The sequence below is a fragment of the Ciconia boyciana genome, chromosome 13 (genome assembly GCF_034638445.1).
Source record: "Ciconia boyciana chromosome 13, ASM3463844v1, whole genome shotgun sequence".
NCBI lineage: Eukaryota > Metazoa > Chordata > Aves > Ciconiiformes > Ciconiidae > Ciconia > Ciconia boyciana.
The window spans coordinates 8,113,063-8,137,229 of NC_132946.1; the positions used below are offsets into that span (position 1 = coordinate 8,113,063).

General features: G+C 35.3%; 1 protein-coding gene across 7 annotated transcripts in view; it reads right to left on the bottom strand.

The window, feature by feature from the left end:
* Positions 1 to 1,409: 1,409 nt before the first annotated feature.
* Positions 1,410 to 24,167, bottom strand: part of TRRAP (transformation/transcription domain associated protein) — a 101,936-nt gene continuing 79,178 nt past the window's right edge. For all 7 annotated transcript variants that reach the window (XM_072877813.1, XM_072877812.1, XM_072877814.1 and 4 more), the window contains 9 exons: positions 22,122 to 22,212; positions 20,315 to 20,514; positions 19,292 to 19,553; positions 11,642 to 11,867; positions 10,785 to 11,002; positions 7,901 to 8,085; positions 6,019 to 6,222; positions 4,844 to 5,038; positions 1,410 to 2,622 (listed from right to left, as the gene is read on the bottom strand). In XM_072877813.1, the coding sequence (XP_072733914.1) occupies positions 2,338 to 2,622; positions 4,844 to 5,038; positions 6,019 to 6,222; positions 7,901 to 8,085; positions 10,785 to 11,002; positions 11,642 to 11,867; positions 19,292 to 19,553; positions 20,315 to 20,514; positions 22,122 to 22,212 (1,866 nt within the window). In that variant the 3' untranslated portion in view covers positions 1,410 to 2,337. The remainder of the gene's footprint in view (positions 2,623 to 4,843; positions 5,039 to 6,018; positions 6,223 to 7,900; positions 8,086 to 10,784; positions 11,003 to 11,641; positions 11,868 to 19,291; positions 19,554 to 20,314; positions 20,515 to 22,121; positions 22,213 to 24,167) is intronic.

The window sequence follows — 24,167 nt, forward strand, 5'->3', positions numbered from 1 at the left end:
TTTCTAATACTAGATGAGCTTGTTACTAGTCAAAAAGTAAAGAACAGGTGCAAATTCATAATTTAACCTAGCAAAACTATACATTATCCTATATGCTGTTTAATTGGCACATACTGTAACATTTATGCATAACTAACATATAGCAAAATATTCTGTACTAACCACCAAAGGCTTCACGCCCAGTACAACACTGGAATAACCCACCTGAAAGGTAATGAAGACTGTGCAGATAACTGAATCCTGAATCACATGACAAAGTGATGCCTCCCAGCCAAACATACAGTAAAAACCTACTTAACACTAGCCTTCAAATGGGTTTAAATTAATCAACTTAACTAAACAGTTTTGAGTTCATATTACACTCATAGGTGCAAACTCTGTGTGTGTATTTATATATACACTTATACATACATACATACATAGCACTTTCTGTCCAGCAGCCTCGCTTCTCTCTGCACCAGGTTCAGTGCTGCTTATGGTGTTAGCAGAACTGTCATATAAGATGGACAGTAGAGAGGGACATGTACCCCTGCATAATGCTGACACTCAAGTCCATATCAATTGATTGGTTCTGCTAATAGCTGCAAAGATAAAAGGAAGAGGTCTTTTTGCAACTCCATAAGAGACCTATGGAAAGCACACGTTGCTTTGTTTTTAAATAATGACTTGACTACAGCCATACCTACCGCAAGCCTTGATCTGCAGGTAACCAATGAGTTAAAGTTGTTCATCTGTTAACTTGTAGGTGAGCTCACCCACCCAGGAAGAGTCATCAGATTGGCTTTTAGAAATTCCCCTTGTCTCACAGAGAGTACACTACTCAATGGTGGTGATTAACTTCGATTATGCCTCTCGTGTTATTCTGAAATCTCTAAAGAACCTGTTGACTGCTTATTAAAAAAAAGAAAAAAAGACAGACCAACCCATCCTTTGCTATAGCAATCAAGATCATCTTTTGTTTCTGTGGGAATAGCAGAAGTCCCCCAATAGAGTTCATCTGCAGATAAAATCTTGACCTCTGAACAATTACTTAAAAGCCAAATTTCTTGTAGAGACGAAATAGAGCCTTCTGTTTAAAGAAAGGTTTTTAGAAAACAGATGGTTAACACATTAATTGACTAGCTAGGAAGAAAGACTGTACACTGAATGAAGAAATTCTTGTCATATACATACTTCCTATCTGCAGCTCTTCTGTAAACAAATTCAACACCATACATGAGAACATCACATCCATGTCTCATTAATACAGTCACCACCCTTTAACATACAGGCTATTTTCATTTATTAAAGATTACACCTGCTTTTGGGTCTTTTCTATTTCGTCCATAGTATAATATTAAAAATATTCTAAATAAAATGAATACCATAGAGAGTTTTACAAAATATTTATTTTGAAAAAATCACTCTGTACAAATTTAACATTCTCAACACTGAAGTTTTATAAAAATGCTAACACAACAGAAAGACGAGTGAAACATTAAACCGATCTTTTCTTAAATTACAAAGAAACAGATTCATTCTAAAGAAGCTATTGTAATTCTAAACATTTTTAAAAAAGAGAACTTTATAAGATTTTACTTTTTTTATCTATTACAGCCAAATACATGTATCAAAGGATGATTTTTTCCATCCTTTTTATAAACTCCCCCCCCCAACACTGTCCACAACTAAACCAAATACTCCAAATGGTTTACACTTTTACTATACATAGCTTGTGCTCCAAGAAAAGCTAGCACAATATGATCATCATTTTCTCAGTGCCTAACAAAAAGTCACCTCTATACATTTGGTACAAAATTCTCTGTACAAACCAACTTTGCTCGTGTAAATCTGAAGCAATCTTAAAGGCAGAGTATTTATTTGTGCCTTCAATTTGATATAATGAAGGGACAGTGATTAAGTAAAATTTCACAAAGTAAAATTCAGTAACTGGGAATACTGTCTTTTTTTTTTAATAATTACTATTGTATAAAAAATTTATATACTGCAGGTTATTAGGAATGGCAGACCCTAAATCTAACAATGCTAGTTTTATAGTCCTCATCATAAAATAAGATTTTTCTGTACATTATTTAAGTTTCCTCTCTTCATTTTAAGCTATTTGTGAAAGCTGTTGTTGCATATTAAACAACCTTTCTTAAACAGGAGGAAATGTCCCCTCATGAAATTAAAAACAGTAAAATTGTCATATTACTGTAAACACGATTAAAATGAAGACTAACAAAATGCAGTGTGACAGGTAAGCCATGGTCTGGAAAGCTTTTTTCACATTTTCTTAACATAATATATGGCTCGCACCACAAACAGCAGCAAAAAAAGCTATTGAAAAATTTCAAGTTACAGCCAGGGGTGCCAGGCAGGATCCATCCGACAGAGATTATCCAAGCTATTTGCAGCTGCTACCAGAGTGTTGACTTTGCTTTCTCCTCCTTCAAACTGAGCAAGATTATGAAGTCGAGTCATGATAGCAGTAACAGCTTTTTGAACTAGTGAAACCAGCTGCTGGCTGTCCATATTTTCAGGTTGCCCAGCTGCTGAGAGTGGAGAAGAAGTATCCTCTTGTGTTTTTTTGTGCCATGCAATTATTTCATCCCGTAGCACAGTTTTTAGGATGCCATCAACCTATATGAAGGAGAAAAATCAGACTATTATACTTAATCCAAAGAACCATCAGGGATTACAGAATTGTAACTAGATTTTAGTCAACAGCATTTTGGTACTTTTGGTCCCGCATTGCAATCTCAGTCTTTTCAAGATGAGTGTGCCTTTCAACTGTCTTTACTATTTCCTCTCAAGGTGTTTCTTTTCATAAAAAGCTTTCATTATGAAAACACAACACAATGACTCCTACAGAAATGAAAAATCACATAAACTATAACATATGTTAAGTTCTTCATACACACAGTCACGTATATTCTATTTTTAAATGACTCCACTAAATTTATGACTTTTCCCACACATGTGCACACATACACAGAAGACTTGTGCAAAGATTGAGTGCTTTGCAAAGCTGAGGGTTTTTTGCACAACGATTACACTCTCAGGGAATACTGTTTTCTGCCAAACAGGGAAAGAATGCTGACTGCAACATACATACGTATGTATATAATATATATGTATATACATAGGTATATACAGGCCAGTTCTATCCTTGGATGAAAAAGAAACGCCTGCAACAAATAGTTTTCTGGTTTCTTCTCATCACGGAGCTGAGTTACTGACATTAATCTGTCAACTCCAACAGTCTTGAGCTTCTAAAACAAACTTTTAGGTATCCAGTCTGAGTTAAATTCACTGTTTGCACATAACAAATAAAACATTTTATAACACATATAGGTGTTATAGGCCAACATATACAAACACATATTAAATAGATTTCATGGACATTTGTAAAAAAGATAAATGCAGAAAACGTTAAAAGCATTCCTCTTAAGTCCAAAAGATAGATAATCTAAAGCAATAATCACCACATGCCTGAATTGATGTAGGCACCCATCGCTCCAAAAAGAATAAATGGGCACCTGTGCTCTGATCTTCAACAAATCACAGAATCATAGAGTAACTCAAGTTGGAAGGGACCCATAAGGATCTTCAAGTCCAACTCCCTGCTCCTCGCAGGACTACCTAAAACTAAACCATATGACTAAGAGTGTTGTCCAGATGCTCCCTGAACTCTGACAGGCTTGGTGTCATGACCACTTCCCTGGGGAGCCTGTTCCAGTGACCAACCACCCTCTCAGTGAAGAGCCTTTTCATAAGCCTGAACTTCCCCTGACGCAGCTTCTTTCCATTTCCTCTCGTCCCGTCACTGGTCACCAGAGAGAGGAGATCAGCACCTGCCCCTCCACTGGCCCTCTTGAGGAAGTTGTGGACTGCGATGAGGGCACCCCTCAGCCTTCTCTTCTCCAAGCTGAACAAGCCAACTCCTCATAAGTCACTCCTCATAAGTCTTGCCCTCGAGACTTCTCACCATCTTGGTCGCCCACCTCTGGGCACACTCTAATAGTCTGATGTCCTCCTTATACTGAGGTGCCCAAAATTGCACACAGTACCCGAGGTGGGGCCGCACCAAATTGATGTGGCAAGTCTAATTGGGCATACATCATTCAGATGTTGAAATTACAGGCTACGTCTGTGAATTCATTTGCATGTATAGACATGCTTTGTAATGTAAGATGATGAATTATTAAAAAATACTCTAACACAGCTTTCTGTATTATAAAGAAAAAAATCACTTTAGGATATTTTCCATCTTTTAAAGAGTAACTAGCTCACACCGTAGCTACTGTATGTTCTGTGGAATGTCTTTCTGGTGCAAATTGCTTGCCTAAGTGCAAGATGCATCATTTTTGGAAAGCATTAGAATTTAAAAGGAAGTTAGACAATTTCTTTAGAAAACTACACCCTGCTAAGAGCTAGAATCCATCAAAGTAACAGTATATCTTTAGCATTCTATTCTGCTAACAAAGGGCCAAGAGACATTTCTATTCACAGATTATTTTGAAGATTCTAAATGATGTTGCATTTGTCATTTTACTATTTAACACTGGCAGAATTTGTAAGGATTTATGAGGCTAGAGCACTGAAACAATCAGCCTGAATTAACAGGTTTGGACAAAAAAAATTAAATTAAGGGTAGAATTACACCTATCTTCCTCCTATTCTTTCCAAAAAGGCAAATTGCAAACATTTCAGCTGGCCTCTGTGATGACCTTAGGGTAAGATTTAAAAACAAATACTGACTGTTCTGCTTCTACCTTAAGTTTCTACCTTAAACCAAGAAAGTGCTGTTTAGTTTATAAATTGCCATGCCTGCAAACAACCTTTCAAAAGGTATACAAACCTTGAAGTTTGGCTGTGCAAAGCAGCGAGCTACTGCAATCATAGATGCAGTCAGTGGACCAGACACGCCAATGGTGGTAAGAAATTCAGAAATGTTTGGTGTAAGCCGGAATGGAACTGGACGATTGGCATCCAAATCTCCAGTAGCATCGTTAATGTCAAAGCGAAAGTAAGCTACATTTAGCTTGCCAGTATCCTGGATTTAAAAGCAAGATGCACAAAAGTAATTAAAGGAACAGATTTTCATTAATGAAACTAAAAGAAGTTCGATTTTTGTTTACTGTTAATACTCAGAGTACAAATAGTACTCCAATGGCTTTTTGCTCTTTCAGTCAAACAGTTTTTGAGCAAAAAAGTTAAAATTAAAGTCATGCGCAGAGTGAGCTATGTATTTCTCTCAAAATGTGTTCAAAACCCCTTACTAAATACATATTATTGTAATATCAAACTTAAGGAATAGATTATTTTGTAGCGTGGTCTATAAGGAGTCATGCAGATAGACAGGTCTCTGTTCTCTATGCATCCCACCTCTGGGTAAGCGTTCTCTATGCATTGTTCACTCTGGGTAAGCATCTGAACACTCATCTAGAGGGATTAAAGAATCTTAATTGCTATACAGAGTATAGCCCTCCATGCATTAAAATGTCATTAAGACTAATATATACCACCTTTGCCCTACTAAGGTGGCAAGCTTCATTTTAAATGTTGGGTTAAAACAGAAAAATCACTATTAATAGGAGTTGTAGCTTGACATGATGGCAATGCTGAAAAGAGAACAGTATTTGAAAAAGGGTATTCCCCTTTAAGAAAATGAAGCTCTAAATTATTTTTTTTTTAAAATCTGTTTGACACAGAGATATATTCAAAGCAATATATCTGAAGGAGGACTAAAAAGAGAGACTTATCAGTCATTTACATGAACAGTTCCAATATCTAAGAACAATTTTACAGACAAAGTTCTAAATTCTCACCACAAAAGGTAGAGTTGATGTCCACAGGGACTGCAGTTTAAATTACTACCTACATGATGTGCAATCACATATAAATGAAAAGCCTACTGAAATGCACTGTTAATTATGTATGTCGAATTACCGTTTTGACTCATTTCAGAAGTATAGTCCAAATTTCCATTTGATCAAAGACGACAGCATGCATCTAGAACAAACTAAAGCATACCTGGGCAATCTGCAGCATTTCAGGGTTGAGTCTATTTAAATGAAAGATGAATTCTGCAAAGCCAATTAGGGCTAACTGAATAGTGAACATCTTTCGAAAAGTCCAGTAATCCGTAGCATTGGGGAATGTATGTAGAGCCCACTCCTTAAGCATACTGCGCGGCACCATGTTACTCTGTACTTCTTTAAGTATATCTCTGAGAACCTACATATTAAAAATATTAGTTGAAAGAGATCATGTTTAATACACTTTTTAGCAACAGACAAATATGCCAAAAGGAACTACCAAACAACTTATCTCAACTGCTATATCCCATTTTAGGAAAAAAATCCTGAACTTGGACACTTTCAATCCAACACTGTTTCCTGACTTCTTTGTCAAAACACACATAATATTTTGTTAGCCCATCCTCTGCACAGCTAGAAAAACATTCTTTATCTGAAAAGACTAAATTTTTAATAAAGCCATATAAGCATGAGAACCACAAACAGGCATGTCAGAAAACCTGAGACTGAAAAGTTATATAACCCAACTTGAAGTATCTTCTATTCAAGACTTTCAAGAAAGTCAGATGTGAGCTAAAGAGACATTCAAGTCATGATGCTGCACTTCTTATGGGAAACTAACGGAACATACTTCACTATTTTCTAGCTTCAGTGCAAGCTGGGTATGCATTTTGCAGCAATAAGACCCTTTATTTTAAGCACAATGACGAGATTTGAAATTATACATGGGACCTACAAAGCATGCAACCTAAAGATGGCTCTCTGCATGGTTTCTTCATATACAGGGTAAAAGGTGAAGGATTTTTACTACACAAGATAGGGAAAGACATTGGGTAAAGTAATTTGTAACACGTATTACAGCAAAATTACTTCAAAAATACAGACATATAAAAGCCGAGAGCTGTATTCAACTGTTTCTGTAAGTGAACACTGTGCAATAGTTTTTTCCCTAGATGTAAACATTTGCAACCTACCAAAATATTTAATTACTGTAGCATATACTAGCCTAATTAATTAGAAAAAGAAATAAAGTTAGGATCTGTTTTATTACACCAGAAAGCATGATAGTCATACTGACTTCAATTAAATGGCTGTTAAAGAGTTCCATAACCTGAAGGAAAAATTCTCAAAATAGAAACAGATGTTATGTAACACTTCATTTTATTTTGTAACAAAGAAAGCCTGAAAAGATAGTTTTTCTAAATGATGTCTGTGATACATGTATACTTTCGATTTTCTAATAGCTATATGTGAAATGGGACTGGCATTTTATGTAAGAATTTGCGTTAACCTTAAGATTAAAAAAACATTAAATAACCTTATTAATCACAATTAGATTTTTGATGGAGGTTACAGAGAGAGGCAGCTTTGTTCTTTCTGAGTACTATCATTTATTAGGGTGAGCTTACTCAACTGTTTCCATTCGATTTAGATGAAATCAATCCACTGGAAACTTTAGGAGATACATAAGAAGAACATGGGGAAGCCTGCATCACATACCATGCTGTAACTGCTTATGTAAATTAGGAAAGCTGTTTCTCATGTTATCAATTATTTTCAAAGCACTATAGGAAAGGGCCAAAAAGCAATCAACACCTTGTCTGTTTTCAGTTGCAGTTACCCAAAACAACCTAGAGTAAAACAAATACAGCTTTTTTGAAGCTTTCCAAGACAATCTAAAATACCAAAGAGATATAAGAGTTCCCAATAATACATTAAGCAAAAACAAAATAAACCCCCCAAAATCAAAACACCACCTCTGCAAAATGTCTCGCACCTAATAAGAGGTGAAGAGTCAGGGAGGGGGGGGATTGGACACAGTATAGTAGAGTCCTCAAGAAAAGCCCTTGATTAAAATTTATTTTATATTCTAGTACCTGATGGCTAGCTTGAGTCCCCCGTGCTTGGACCGTTGCCAGTCTGTCATAGTAACGAGAAATAGGGTTGTCATGCTCAATGCCTTTCTTGGCACAGCGTTGCTTATAGATCTCCACCAGGGAAAGAGAAGAGGGATTGTCTTCAACCAAACGCATCTGTGGAGAAACTGCTACAACACGGGGAACTAGGAGTATTTGAGAAGGGTGAGAGAGGATGGTGGCAGGGGTCAGGAGCAGAGAGAGCAAAATAAAACAAAACAGTTAATCCATAACCCAAATACTAAGAGAAGAATTAGCATGCAAGTATCAGCCCTTAACACACAACTGTGATAATCAACTGAAGTGTAACAAGAGAAAATTTTTATTACTACACTCATAACTAATTCACAAACTCAGTTAAAAAGCAAGTATGATAGATTTTTTTTATCTTAACAGAAACATCAACTGTATTAGCAAAAAAAATTGAGCACTTGTTATTCTTCCTACTTTTCTTTATCTGCAGAAAAGAAGGTAATGTTTTGTTCAGATGCAGATGGGTTCGTAATATCTGATTACATGACACTGGCATTATGTCAATAAAAATGACTGAAGAACAAAACTACTAAACTCAATAGGGTATTTAAAGTGATTCAGAATAACTGGAGGAAAAAATCTGAACATAGTTGAGGAATAGATGTTTAAGTGACACTATTTGAAAACAACATAGGGAAGACACAGCAAAATATTCAATAATAAGAAAACTTAAGCCGCTGAGCTCTTCCTTGATGAACAGTAAACTTGCAAAAACCCTGTTTGCTGTTTTATGGTGCTCAACAGATCTATCATGCTACTGAGTCTTATGTGCATCCCCACCTACATCAAGACAGACCAGGTCTCTGCCATTAGCTAGCTTTTCCAGTGACACTGTTTGTACTGTTTGACAGCAACCTCCAGTTACCACCAAAACTGTTCTCTCATCATTTCCCTCAGAAGCTGTAATAATTAACCTCAGAAATACACGGAAAAGTTTTTTAAATGCATTTAAATTGTTTGATGTAATTTCTTCAATCCTAAAGAAGAAAATGCGTTCTGCAGAAGGGATGTTAATGAGCTATTTCTTCTGGTCTGCTTCCATTAACCTCTGGCAGCAGAAAAATGAATGTTCTTTAGGTTCTTTCACATAGTATCAAACCACAAGGTACAGAATTATTTCCAAAAACACTACAGTTTAAAAACAGCTCTCTGAAAGAAAACATGTTACTTTACTAATCATGTTATATAGAGGATATACTTCTGTATCAGTGGCCTTGTTTATCACATCTTTCAAGGCTTTATGTATTGCATTTCTGTCATTTTGGCCTCAGAGTGATGCAAAATTGTCTTCATATATGTAGAGATACTATATTTACCTTTTATTATAACAAATCCTTTGGCTTGTACATTTTTGTCTTTTTAAAGTTAGAACTCAAAATACGCATTTCTAGCTCTCTAAGTGCAACTCGCATCATCTGGCCACCTAAGCTCATGACAGCAACTTCATGTCAATAGATACTATTAGCCCGAAAAGGAGGACTGATAAAACCATACTTTTTAAAAATCAGATCTCAGCATTTTTTAACAGGACAACAGCAAAGTAGCAGCTTTGTCTTAGTGTCTTTGATTAAAGTTTCCCTTATCCATAATATATTTCCTGCTCACCAACCAAGGATTATTAGAACTGACTAATGCAATGTACAGAACTCATTTATATGAAGCTAGTAAGTGATTCATTGACCTTCTGAAATGAAAAGTATTTATACTTCATTAATATGAAGTAGCTACACAGCTGTAAGCTGGAACTTGCCAACAGCCTTAGTATCTGGAAAACACAAGAGTTTAACTATTTTAAAGCATTTACATTAGTATTTGAATCACAAGCAGATCAAGTATGTTGCCAGGCGAGACTCTGATATTCTGTTTCTCATTTCATGAATGAATTATTTATAATCAACATATGAAAAAGCCAAGACACACAAGGAAAGAGGAAGAGTTAAGACTGTGTGTTCAGCCTTCATTCACTGTTTCTGTTTTGAAATGCCTAAATATGTGAGCTTTTTACTACATGAGTATTTTGGCAATTTATACACATAAATCATATTGGAACCCTCCTTAACTCTCATCAAGGCCTCCCTACCATTAGGTTTGTTAATTCTGTAATATTTAAGCATTGCCAGGTGGTGCTGTTGGCAAAGTACACTCTCCAAACCAAGTAACCTTTTACAGAATCATAGAAGTATGATCAACAGAAGTCCTGCATCCAATATCTAGATTATGAATGGATTTTATTTGGCAACAACTAACCAGTCAGTACATATTCCTGAAAGTAAACATCACCATGGATATATAAAGTTACTTCAAAAATTACAAAGATATGTTCTCATATCAGAGAATTCAGAAACTATATATCAAATTCTAAGCCCTACCAAAAAAAATTCTTTCTTCTTCTGTGTTATGTGGAAGAGGTAAAAGAAATTCAATATTCATATATTGCAACTTGGGGAGAAAAAGTTGTGTTCTGTCCCTCCCCAGTTGTCTCTAAATGCTTGTTCTGAAGTACCTGTATCCATTTCCATAGCAACAGATCCAATGGGCACGCCTCTGCCTTATGTGTGTTACTCACAACTGAACTTTATACCATAAATGATGCACATAAGCTCTTCTAAAAACACCGTAAATCACATGCAATCAACTTTACTTCAGAGGGGTGCTACAATGCCAGAGAAGACTAATCACCTAGACAGATGTGAATTTACCTTCTGAATAGTCAAAAAACTTCAGTATCAGTGATTAGTAACTGTCAAAAACTTTAGCAATTATAATCTTTGAGTATAACATACTTTAATTAAAAAATATCTCTTTTCAGTACCTGTAAAAAACAAATGTCTTTTTGTGGTTTCCTTCCTTTTCTCTAAGCAGGGGTTCAAAAGGCGAAGAAGTTGTAATACTCGCTCTTCTCTACGAGACTCTGTCAAGCAAGCATCATTCATTACCAGATATGGGTAAATCTTTCCATTATGGCCTCGGATATAGAGTCTTCTAGCTGCAGTATTGTGTTTCTGAACTATCTCCACTCTGGGCATAAACCTATCAGGAAGAAAGGGATATTAAAGCACCTGAGCTAATCTCCTCTGATATTAAATCATGATGTAAAAAACCAAAACAAAAACAAAAAAAAACCAAATAAAACCAAAACCCAACCACAAAAAAGCCCAACACAACCAACAAAACAAACAAACAAAAAAACCTCCAAAGAAATAAGGCAGTGCAACTGTATTACAAGGTACAATTATATTATCCAGCTAGCCCATGGTTTCTCTTTTGTGGTCAAAAAGCTCTTGTTTGATTTTGTTTATTTGTTTTTAAGAAAACACAGTTCTTGAGCAAAATTAATCATTAGATCAGACCTTTATCACTATTTTGAAGAATAGTACCTCTATTGACTACAAGAGAAGAACTAATTTCAACTTATATCAACATAAAAGAAAACCAAATATACTCTTCATACTTCACGTTAAGTACAGTTGCTTAGTGAGGCAATGTAAAATTACCGAAGGAAGATAAAAAAAAAATAAAGGTGTTATACCAAAGTATGACTCTATATACATAATTTAAATATATGAAATGTACACAACATCTACTTTTGCAGAGTGGACGGATGGAGGAGGTTCTCATTTTTTTCTCTATTTTCAGAATTACAACTACCAAAGGGTCTTTTTAGGTTACCTTGCTATCTTGATGTAGTAATGCGTTGGCTTTGGCATAAGGAATTCTCCAGGTATCTCTACTTCTGCAGTTTGAGCTGAAAAATTACTTAGAAAGCGGCACTTTTCCTCTATGAGGAAGAACTTTGGAAGCTGTTTAGTTTTTGCTTCCAGAATTTTGATCCATTTCTTCAGTTTAGAGATAAGATTGTGAAGTTTCATTGACCCTGGCACACTGAAGTCAAAGTCTAAAAGAAAAAAAACAAAACATACATCCTTAGCATTTCAAATTCTATACAGGGTATTTAACTACCAAGTGTCTGAAGTCTGCATTTTCAAAGAGGTTCTTTCAGCCACATGCCCTCAAGCAAAATACTTTAACGAGTCCCACATACAGCACACATACCTGTTATGTAGAAAAGCATCACACTGGCCTTGAATACTACAGTAAAACGGAAAGCTACTACAATCAGCAACTCACACAAAAAGGGAAAGCACACTACCAAGCAAGTCCAGCAGAGAAACATGGCTACCCTAAACACAAAGGAAAACCAGCAGGTTCAGACAAAAACAGAAGAGACAAGAATCATTAAGGAAGAGTCAGAGCATAATTTGTATAGGATCATACAACAGCAATAACACAACAGTAGATGCTGGAGGAGAACAAATCATACAGTTCAATAGTGCATACTGAACACACACAGAGAGCTGTACTGCCTTTAAAAGACAGGCTCTGTTGAATTTTTCATCTCTACAGAAAATCTTTTAGTAAAGTCCTAAAATTATATATAACTTAAACCTGTCAGAATCTACTACCTCTTTTCTGCACACAGCTCTAAAATATTCTCTATTATTTAGTAAATAACAAACTTCAAGATTTTCCTGTTTTTCAGTCATGCAAACATTAGAAAAACATACTGTGAAAATTTTAAATACTATTACGGTATTTAACTGCCTATATACTGCAACCAGACAGACCTGTATAGAAAGAAAGCAGTAATAAACCAATCGATTAGATCAGATCATTTAGTGAAAGAGGAAAAGTAAGTTTATTTTACAGTCTAGCGCTATAATTTTCTGCCTCTTTCCTTAAAAGTGATTTGTTTATTTAAAATCAGTGGAGGCTTTTTACTTTTAAAAGGGATGAAAGAGCCTCAACTGAGGATACAATATAGAATCTGTGAGCAACTGCAGGACAAGTAGTAAAATTGCTATTACTATTATTCTCCTATACTGAGCTGCAAGAAAAATCTCTTTATTCTTTCCTGGCTTAGATAACAATTGCATGCCACCACAGGAAGAACAGATATGACAGCCTAAGCAAAAATGACAATATTATGCAAACAGCCTGCTCTTTGCTTTGCAACATAACAGTACTGCAGCATGGAACTACCTCCTCTAGCCCACATGCAAGTGAAGAAAGAACTTTCTCAAGGTCAATACACGGTCTTCAATACACTACATGGATAATTCTGTAACAGAAATCACTATAATATCAACCATTTTCTGGGCCAACTTCAATGCCATCTTCTCAACGCTGCTTCACTACAGTTTCAGAACACAGCCAATAAATAAATAAATAAATGTGTTTGAATTTCCCAAAAGAGGGAAAATGAATAAACCACATACACAAATGAAATTATGGTTCAGCACTTCAGTACCACAACAAGAGATTAAACACAATCGGATAAGAAGATAAACTGCTCTCTCTGTAAACCTCATTAGTTATGGCATCCCAAATTGTGCAAGTTAACTAACAGACTTGAATTTTTAAAAAGCATTTCTGTAACAGAGTCTAAAGGATGCCATTTTAAGTTCAACATGTTACAAGTGAAAAAGCAACAGCAAGAAACAGAGAATATCAGTTCAGTATTTCTGAGATTTACAGCTAAAGCAGAACAAACAGAATCTTCATTATGGTTCAGTACAACAGAAAATTAACACAGTCTCAAAAATGAGTTTGAATCTTATTGCAGAATCTACATTTCACTATGTTACATACACGCAATATTTTCCTAAATTGACAAAAAACAAAACCCAAAACAAAACAATCATGAGTGCTGCTCAGAGGGGAAATTAATTTGACCACATAAATATGCTACAAGCATCTATCTGCAAGTATGCTAATAGTGCATTAAGTACATGCACACAGGTACTACTACATATAAAAGTTTTTCTCAGCCACAATTAAAAGCACTGAAAACTGATTATCCACAAGACTTACTCCTACAAACAAGGTTAGAACATTTGTTCTTTTAAACAGAATAATTCATATAATTCTATACATAGACTCTTGTTCTCCAAGTTCTCTTCTTTATGTGTACAGGATACTACTACCAAATAAAATAATGCAACCTAGGATTCCTTTCATTTTGCTATTCTGTTACTTAAACAAAGTATCAGAGAACACATAACCCAACATAGCGCATTGTGTATCCACAATATACTGATATGCTAAAAGCTTTTGGTGAAAGTCTTAAGTCTACTAGCCCAAAACAGAGAAAAATACAGCACATACAAAATCCTTTCCGCTTCTATAAGAAAAAGGTCTATAATGAAAAATACAGTTTCATATTTATGGATGTTACAAATTAGTATAACTCTGTAATATTCCCTTTTCTTTTTCTACCTGGTATGGACAGTGCATCTGTTGCAGTATCACTGTAAAACACTCATTATAATCCCAAGCCTACCCTCTAGTGAGCAGTGGGAGTAAATCATTTCATGAAAGTGACAAAATTATTGAATCATTTATCTCCTGAATTCCTGAAGTACAGGAAAGTATGCCCAAATTGCAACTAGTTTTTGTGCTAATGTGAATCACTCAAGTAGTAAAAATATGCATCAATATATATTCCTTACAAAAAAAGTCATTCAGTTCACCACAAGAATAGCTCTAGTTTGTTGAAATGCCTATTTTAGGATTTTTGTTGTTGTTTTGTTTGCCGGTGGCAGATGGGAAAAACAGAGTTCAATTAGTCTTTTTGCTCATGTCACAGAGAGCCCATCTGAGAACAAAAATCACTTCAGCTGGAAGAAACGGAAATACAAGACCAGACATTATGTGTGTACAAAGTCTCTCTGCTTTGCAGACATCTTAATCTATATAAATAGTATTTTTGTTTCAAACAAATCCACTTTTTTCAGTACTTGCTACTGCAGAACATCTTTCTCAAGCTAACACATGCTGGTCTAAAATACCTTACTACTTACACCATCTTTTCCTAAACAGAATAGGAAGTTTACCCCCTCATCTTTAATGGAGATATTCATAGAAGACCATGATACAGACTGCAATTGTAAAAGTTTGCTCTCTGTTCTCAATGCTGCTAAAGATTTTACAGTGTGATATATGTATTTCAAACACATACATTCATTCGAAGTCTTGAATGCCTCAAAGATTGCTACCTGAATCCATCCAACCCAGCGTAATTGGCAAGTTCTTGCCGCTCTCAATGAAAGGATAAACAGGAGGCACAATCTTCCTGCCAGTGAAACAGACCTAAAAAATCCTGATGGTTCTTAACACAACTAGATAAAGCTTAATACTTTTTGAGTGAGGGCTGTATCATCACTTCTCATGAAGCAACACAAAAGAAGAATACACTTGAGTTAGCAAAATTAGAGTACCAAACCTCTTGTCCCCCCAAAACCCTTGACCTACAGAACATTAACATAGCATTAAAAAACAAACAAAGAAAACACCCCCAAACTAAGACTTAACAACTAAAAAAACCCCTTCTGCTACACTGGCAGAAAACAGTTCTGATCAGTTAAAAGTAACAGACTATTAATGCTTTTAGAGCAAGCAACAGTTCATTTGCAAGACTTTAAAGACTATTCCGACCATAGACAAAGCCTATGATTAAGGTTCATGATTAAGTTCATGACCCAAGGATCTTCAGCTAAAGAGTCAGGACACCCATCACGTAAGATGCCACCTGGGACTGAAACATAAGCTTAGGTTCGCAGAGCAGTTCAAATCCTTTATACATATGATACTGAAGAAGATCCAAGCATCCTCTGAGAGAGAAGAGCTGTCTTACTTTTGAAGTTATTATTCAGCCATTTATATACTCTGTGCTTTCCCAAAGGTTCTTTTTCATCTCACAAGAACTTTTGGAGAGCACCAACAAACACGAAAAATCTCAGTGACAGGTAAGCAGAACTACGAAGCAGAACTTCTGGTTTATCACTCAGCTCCAGAAAACCAAGACTGCGAAGACCAGACCAAGGTCAAATATGATGCTAACTCCAATCTCTCGATCTGGATTTTCTGGATAACATCCTGTTATCTAAAACTGAACAGAAGTAAAGAAAGAGCTACCCAAGTGATGCTATGCTCACTCTTAAGAAAAAAAAAAAATCCTTAAAAAAGCTGAAAATTAGTAACAGAGCTCTTCCCCCTGCCCTCTCACCACACTTCAGAGAAACAGTAGGACTTCAAGAAGCTTCCTTCTGATTACAGAGTTTCCATTCGCAGTAGAGAATTCCTTGTACTGGCTGCCAAAACTCTCAAGAAAATTATCTTGCCCTTTAAGGGTATATTTTTATTTTGGAATTTTCCATTCGTATTCAGCTTCAGTGGAGAGATGGTTGCAAAAAGAAGCAGGATCCAAACTCTAAACTATCATCTGCCCACAAAAGAACAATTGAGGCAGTTTTTCTCCTCCTTTCACTGCTAAGAGAGCTCTCAAAGGGAGTATTTCTCAGCATTTGCCTGTTCTTTGATGTCAAAGGTTTAGCAGAAAAGGAGAGAAGGAACAAAGAACAGATGGTCAGAGAACTATGCATTTGAAGTTCCAGGGGAAAAAAAAAAAAATTTAAAGTAAAATTTGGTTTTAAAAATTATGTTAGGATGGAAAAAGATGACCTATCAAAGCTCCAACGGTCCAGATGACTGCAGACAAAGTATTTAGAATGTAAGAAATGGTGTGAGAGTCCCCAGTGGCTCCAAACAGGAATTAAGATGCAACTCAGACATTGGTGGAAGAGATTATGCAACCAAACATAGTTGAAAGTGTCTATAAAATATAGCTGTCAAAATTAATCTGGAAATAACTGAAGAAAACAGTTTACTCCAAGACAGATCCTCAGCTTGGATACTTTTGAAACGGAAGGTAACCACTGTAATTATCTGTCCATCAACTAAATGCAACTAGTACTGAGAATCAGAAAAAACAAACGAACATTCTAGTGTGAGAAAAGGATACAGTAGGCATGACTTACAAATGGTTTTTCATAATGTTAAAACAGCCTTTGCTATCTTTAGTACAGTAATTACAATCCTATTCATTAATTTATGTATATTTTACTGTTATTGCAAAATTAATAAAAAACTTATTTTCATTTTCTTTGTAATGAATTAAATTACAAAACTGTGTAACTATATCGATCAGTTTAATTTCTTCTGTTTTCCCACACTTAATTCGTGAACTGAAACACTGAATTTATTAGATTAAAATAAAATCAAATCTAGTGCTAAGCAAAATAATTATTTTAAACCTGTAGACATTCATGTTTAATAATACTTGAAAAATAACTGAACTCTTCAACAAAAATATACAGAAAGTAATTACTTATTATTAAACTGAAGTTTACTAAGAAACACTTCACATTTTACAACTTTACATGATTTTTATGTTCAGGCCTATGTTGTTGTTCTTTGTTTTATATGTTGTTCCATCTAATTCTTTATAAATTACACGATTAGATAGCAAACCTGAAAACCTTAAATGCCATTTATATATTATAAAGACATGCAAAAAATGCACAGCAGCATATAAAAACTGAAAATCCTCTCCATTTTTAACTAAAAACTGTAACTGAATTGTAATTAAACTTTCTTAATTGTTTCTCTAGAAATGTGCTGAAACATTAGTTTAGATTTTGCAGACTTGAGCCTGGTGTTGTATTTCATTTTCCTTTACACCTTCTGAAACCCTAGATCTCTCTAACACTCAAAGGAAAGAAACCAAGAGGTACTATGACAGACCAAAAATACCTCAAAACCAACAAAAACTGAGCATATCAGCAACACTTATAGCAGTAAAAAAAGTGAGTATACTACTATTGCAATGTAAAGACATATAAACCGCTATTAAAAATGAAAAACGAGTATAAACTTGTACTAAATGTATTTTTTTTTCCCCCTGTAAGCTTCCATCAAAGACACACAAAATGTTTCTACTTCCATTTTCCTCCCTAGTACACTTCATCCATTAAAAATTTAATCATATGATACAGGACTTTCATTGTCTGCTGTCATGCAACTGTTGTGCCTCAAAAAGGACACCGTGCAATAAAGGAAGCATGCACAAGATATATAGGTCATCTCTACAACTGAGTTACTCTCACAAGATTCCCATCAGTTCACTTATTTTCACAACATTATCAGTAAAATGCTTGAAAAAACACCGCAAGTCTACTTGTTGAACTCTGTAAATGCTCAGTAGCTGTGTTGACCTCAAATAATTTTAAGTTAAGGCAACTTTATGTAACTTAGAATTCTAAAAAGAGTAACTTTTCAATGCAAGATTCACTTTTGCAGAGGAACCAGCCTGATGTGGAAAGGGAGTGTTTTTTACATCATTATAAAAGCTAAGATGATAGAGTTTTAACTCATGCCAGAATCACCTAAGTCGGAGTCCCAGTAGGGTAAAGAAAAAAAGTACATTCAGGAAAAGACGAAAACCCACATCTTCACAAAAATTCTATCTTTCCAGTTTTGAACAACTAATAAGTTTGAATTTTTCTGTAAAAAAACAAAACACACACACCTGAATTTAACTATTCCTTTTCACCTAATTCTACAGTTATCTTTAAGCAAAAGCTGATGTAGTTTAGATAGGAATTTATGCAAAACTCAAAATCCTGGCAATCCAAAACACTGATGACAATCAATGTCACCTTCTGTCATGTATAGCTTCATGGCCTTAAAACCTTTCACCAAATATATCAAAACCACACTCTACTGTACACAAGCTTTTCTTAGAATTTTAAATCGACATCAGATACTCAAACATGTAACTCCACTGATAAAGGGAAAACGAATTAAGCAAAAAAGCTACTTCCCTTAAGTATCTTTTTTATTAGATCTGATTAAAGTTATTGATTCAATTTACCTAGCAACGGTGTAAATTTGTGTAATAGGATTTTTATAATCTAGTTATCCAAAACACTAAAGTAATCTTATTCATCCGAAGTAGGCTGTTTTGAAAGACTTCACACAATATTGTCAGTGTGGAGTTCTATGGTGAAAGTTTCATTAAATTCTGGCATCACCGTAAAAGAGAGATCATTATTGTCCCTCATCTATAGCAGGCAGTTCTACGCAAATTGCAAAAATATTATAGCAAAGTAATCTAATTTATCTTTAAACACATATGTAACTTGACCACAGTTTTAGGTAACAAAAACATAACAATATGTTGTGTTTCTCTATGTTGAGATCTGTTTTTCACTTGAATTATCTTTATTACTCCACAGAAGACTGGAACAGACAAACTATTTCAGGTTTTCTGAATGACAGAAAGGTGCTGTTTTCTATATTTCTCTCACGAAAAATATTGGAAGAATAAAAAAGCAGAATGCCTTCACAATTGAACTTTGGGGGGGAAATTTCTCTGGAGATTAAAAGTAACTTTTAAAAAAAAACATTTTAAACATTTACCTGTTGTAAATTGTCCTTTTAACTTCTGGAACACAGGATCTTGAGCTGTTGCCTGTGCTCTCCTAGCTAGTGACTCTGAGGCTGCACTAGAAAACATGGTGGACACATTGGAGACATTCTCAAGACCTACTCCAAAAGTGCTGACTAACTTCTTGACAAAATTTAGTGTATGAGGAGTGATCTTGGCATCTGAAACGGCTCCACTTTTCTCAAAGGCAACTGAATAGCACTTCGCCAAGCCCTGCTGCAGTTGTCTAAGAACCTAAGGATTCAAAACAGAGACAAAATAGTCAGGAAGATTAGGCCTTCTGATTTGACACCATGTATTTATTCCCACACTGCATTTTATATAGTAAAGTCATCCTCTCAGAAACATTTATTTAAAACTGTATTTTTAAATTGCATCAGAGGGTCAATCAGAAAGACAGCACTGATTCTTATTAGCACTGCAAACGAACAAACTGAGCAATGGAAATGCTGCATCACAAAGTACACCTTGCTCTTTCAACAGAAGCTAAGTTTTAGATTTCATATTTTGTGATATATTAGAAAATGATGTGATATGAGGGATCCTTCTTCAAACAAACACTGTGCTAGGTAGACAGAACAGAATAGCCTGACACTTTGAGAGGGAATTAAAAGTGGAGCGGCATGTCCATCTGCTCTATTATAATTCAAACTTCAGACAATAATCACCACCTGTCACAGACCACCAGATCAAGAAGGAAACTGGTACCTGTGAAACTTAATCTGAGAATATAAATTTTCAGTTAGTACAAGCAACAACTTAAACCCTAAAGGCATTCATCAAGTTAATAATTTTGGGAAACCTCTGTATGGCTTCCAGAAATAACCAAGTTCCTTAAAACTCCAATCAGAACAATCACTTCTACAAATACATCAGTTTACTAATCAAAACAAATAGTTATGTTTTAATGTTTAAAAACAATTCTAGATAAATATTTTGCAGCTAACTTTTCCTTCGATGATACATACATATGAAGGTGTATTAAAGCCAAATACCTCTTCATGCCAATTCTCTCTGAACCAGACCATCTGATCTACAATGCCTTCCAGAGAAGACAAAAGTGTTGGATGTAATTCTCGCTGCATATGCATAATTCTGCTGCATCGCCACATTGGTGCGGTGGCTCTGATTGGCCCAGGATCTGAGGCAGAGTGGGACTGATTTCCAACTGAACTTGGCTGTTGTTGCCCAGAATCTGGAAAGCGGAAAATTAAAAAAAAATAAAATTACCTTTCATAAACTTGATACATGCCTGCATGAAATGAAGTAAATTGTTCCAAGAATTTGCTTTAGATTTGCATTAACTATTAATCATGTATTATCTATTGAATTTCAGAAAATTTGATTTTTACAAAGAAAATGTTTTTCAGAAAGAAAACTCTGCTCCAAATGCTGTTCAATGGCACAGACTTTCCAAACTTAGAGCAATATAAACACTCTTCAAAAACTCCCAAGAGGTGTAGCCTTAGCTTTTACACTACCAAACCATGCTCTTGAAGTAACTGACACTGTTTCATATAGGATCAAATTATTTAAGTTATCAGGGTTTTGCTCGCCTCCCTTTTGGAGAGATCTCTCACACATAACTGAAGAATAACCATGCTGGTGCCAACAAAACACAAACTGTCATAGAGTGTATCTTTTAGTATAACTCATCTCTTGCATTACAACTACATCAGACAGTGATTAAGCAGAGAGTTTTGCTTTATCAGATGACCCCCCACTACTTCACACAACCCATCGACAGAGCAGTAGTTTGTGGCAGAACCTATAGGAAAATATTTTACTGGTTATCACTAAATGGACATGTGGCAATACAAAGAATGTGGCACAGAAACCTCTGTTGCTGGATATGAATGTAGTGAAGTATTATGGTATGTGGGCACCTCCTCCTCCTCCAAAGAAGCACCCAAAGAAAAATAAGACATTATTTAATTAGCACCCTTCAAAGTTTTATGCAGAAATTTAGTGAGCCAATTCCCAAGTGAAAAGGGCAATTAAATAAACAATGCACTTTGTAACAAAGAATACAGAACAGAAGGGAGGGTTCTTCAAGTAGCTCTCCTGGGATTCCCAGGAGACAAAAGAACAATTAAATTCTGTGGAATCGTTTGACATAACTCTAAATAAGATTTGTTCTTGAAAAAAAAAAAAAGGTGATGTCCAAATTACTTAATGTTCTCCCCACCTCCCAAACATTTCTTCAAAGCTAAAATTGATTTTGTGTAAACTTAGATACTCATCATTTTTACTTGAAAATTCACCATAAGAAGTTATTATGGTTAAAGTACAGATTATTCAAATAAAGCAGTTTACCTCACTTGAGTTACATGAACTCACGTTTTGTTAAGTTATTATTTTAGAATAAGTTTGACTCATTTGAAAAGAAACAGAATGTCATGTGGTTCATGCTTCCAATCAAAATGAGACTAGAACATCTTAGAAAACTACAACGCTCTTCTGAATTTGTAATCCAAGAATTTTCTAACTCTCCACCAATTTTTTAAAACCCTGTAAAGAACATGTGATTCTCAATAATTAAGGTGATACGAGAATGAAGGACATGAAACACTTCTTGGTGAATATTTTATTCAAGAAAATTCATGACAGCTCAAGCCATCTGTAGATTTAACTTCACAGAAACAAATGAATGAAAGCAAAGTTTATCAACAATTTTTCTCCTTAGCCTTGGTAAATTGGTATGTTTTCTAGAGAATCTATTTTCCCAGTAAAATCAGGTGAAACTCAAAATAATAACTAAGTTACAAAGAGATGAAACAATTTCATCATTTTCAAGCTCACCACTTTTGTAGCGCTCTCGTTGTTCTATCTTCAAGGTCAAATAGAGGGTCCTGATAGGGAAGTAGACAGCTTGGGGATAGACTCTTCCCACCTATTTGGAGATACACATATAAGTCTTTCTCAGCTAAGGAAAACTGACTATAGGTCAGATCAACACGTACAGATTTTCTTTGTAAATGAGTGCAATTCAGTAACAATCAGCTCCTTGTTTTAAATAACAGCTTATTGAAAACTAGGAAATTAAAGCTTCTTTCAGTAACAGACACCCAAAGAGGATGAAATGGCAACTCCCTCCACACACTGTTAAGGCATTACCTAATTAGGGCTTCCAGATCATATTGCCTAATAAACCTGAAAACAGCATAATGCCAGAGTACCAGCTGGGCCAGTTCAAAGATCTTACTCATGTACATAATGGAATAAAAACACACATAATGACAGCGGTTAGTCTTTAAATTAGGCCACAATTCCCAGCAAGCCCCATGATACTCGATAAGAAGGCCCATTAGAGAGTAACTTTACTCCACCTAACTGTGGTACTTAATGTAAGGGGATACCAATTTCACCCAGAAATAAAAAAGATTTTATGGCTTCCATTAAAAAAAAAAAAAGCTAGAGAGGTATTAGCATTCAGCATCCCCTTTAAAGTCTGTAAATCTCAGTAGCTATTAAAGGAAAGAAAAGATGTGTTTAAGTACTACCCACGATAGAGCACATCTTAAGACATGATTAGAGGCTTCTCCAGCCACAGTTTTACTAAATCATGGATTCTCCCTCCATCCAGATGGGTATGGTAAGTGGTAGAAATTTTGTAATGGCGTTTAATTGTTCAGTAATATGGTATTTATGGCAGATTACTAACCTGACACACATATGCTTCATGGTGTAATTCAAGAGTAAATAATTCGAAGACAACTGTAAGGTTTAGGTTCTAGTACTTCTGCAAACTTAGAATTTTCAATTAGTAACACAGAAAAAATTGTATTTTTTAATTTTATATTCCTTCTATGGACCTGAAGTTTAAAGGCAAGATAAACAAAAATATCTGTGATATCTATGAGCCTAAGGTCCAACTACAGTAGCACTTCCAAGCAAGCACTCACTTCTAAAAATTTTATAGAGATCTCAACAAATAGCTCATTGAAGCAAGTTTTTTCTGTCTGCTGTCAGAAGACAGCTGAGCACACTGGTGTTGCAGGACAATACCAAGCCATACGCATCAGCAACTTTGCCTGAACTACTTTGATTTCTTAAACTGTTTGGGTGCATGGTCTCTTCAAAGTTTCATTTTAATTTTATGGAGAGAGAGAGAGAGAAGGAAACATATATGCGCATATGCATACACATACTTATCTAGATTTATGTACGCAAGTATCAGTGCACACGCAAACACACATGGACATATTGTCTCTCTAAAAAAATACACATTCTCAGAGCTTCGAAAGGGCAAACATAAGGGATAGTATAAAAGGAGCTGAATATCACAGAATCATGGAATATCCTGAGTTGGAAGGGACCCACAGGGATCATCAAGTCCATATCTCAAAAATCAAGTGGAGGGAAGGAAAGAATAATACTGTGAAGAATTCAGCACAACAGCTGTCCTTTGCCAGTTTTCAGTAAACAGTGGAGCACTGCAGACAGAGGTGGCCTGGGCTACAGGCTAATGAGAGAGCTTCATACGTTCACCTGTACGTTAATAGGACTTCACAATTGTTTTACATTAACTTGAATGAACAAACATCAAAATACTTCCAGGTTGTGTGCATGCTAAAACAGAGCTGAAGTTAGACCATGAACAGTTAACATCTCTGAAAACATGATGTTTGAACCCTGTTCACACTATGCCATAACAAAACAGTATCCAAAAACATATTAACAGAAAGAAGTCACTTATTTTCCCTTAGTCTACAGACATGCTTAAACCAACTTTATACTGAGATACAGGTATATGTTCTACTCTTAGATTCTGCTTCGGAGCAGACAGAAATACGCAGTAAAAGTCTTAAAATCCCAAAGCAAGATTAATCAAAACTCCTATCTGTC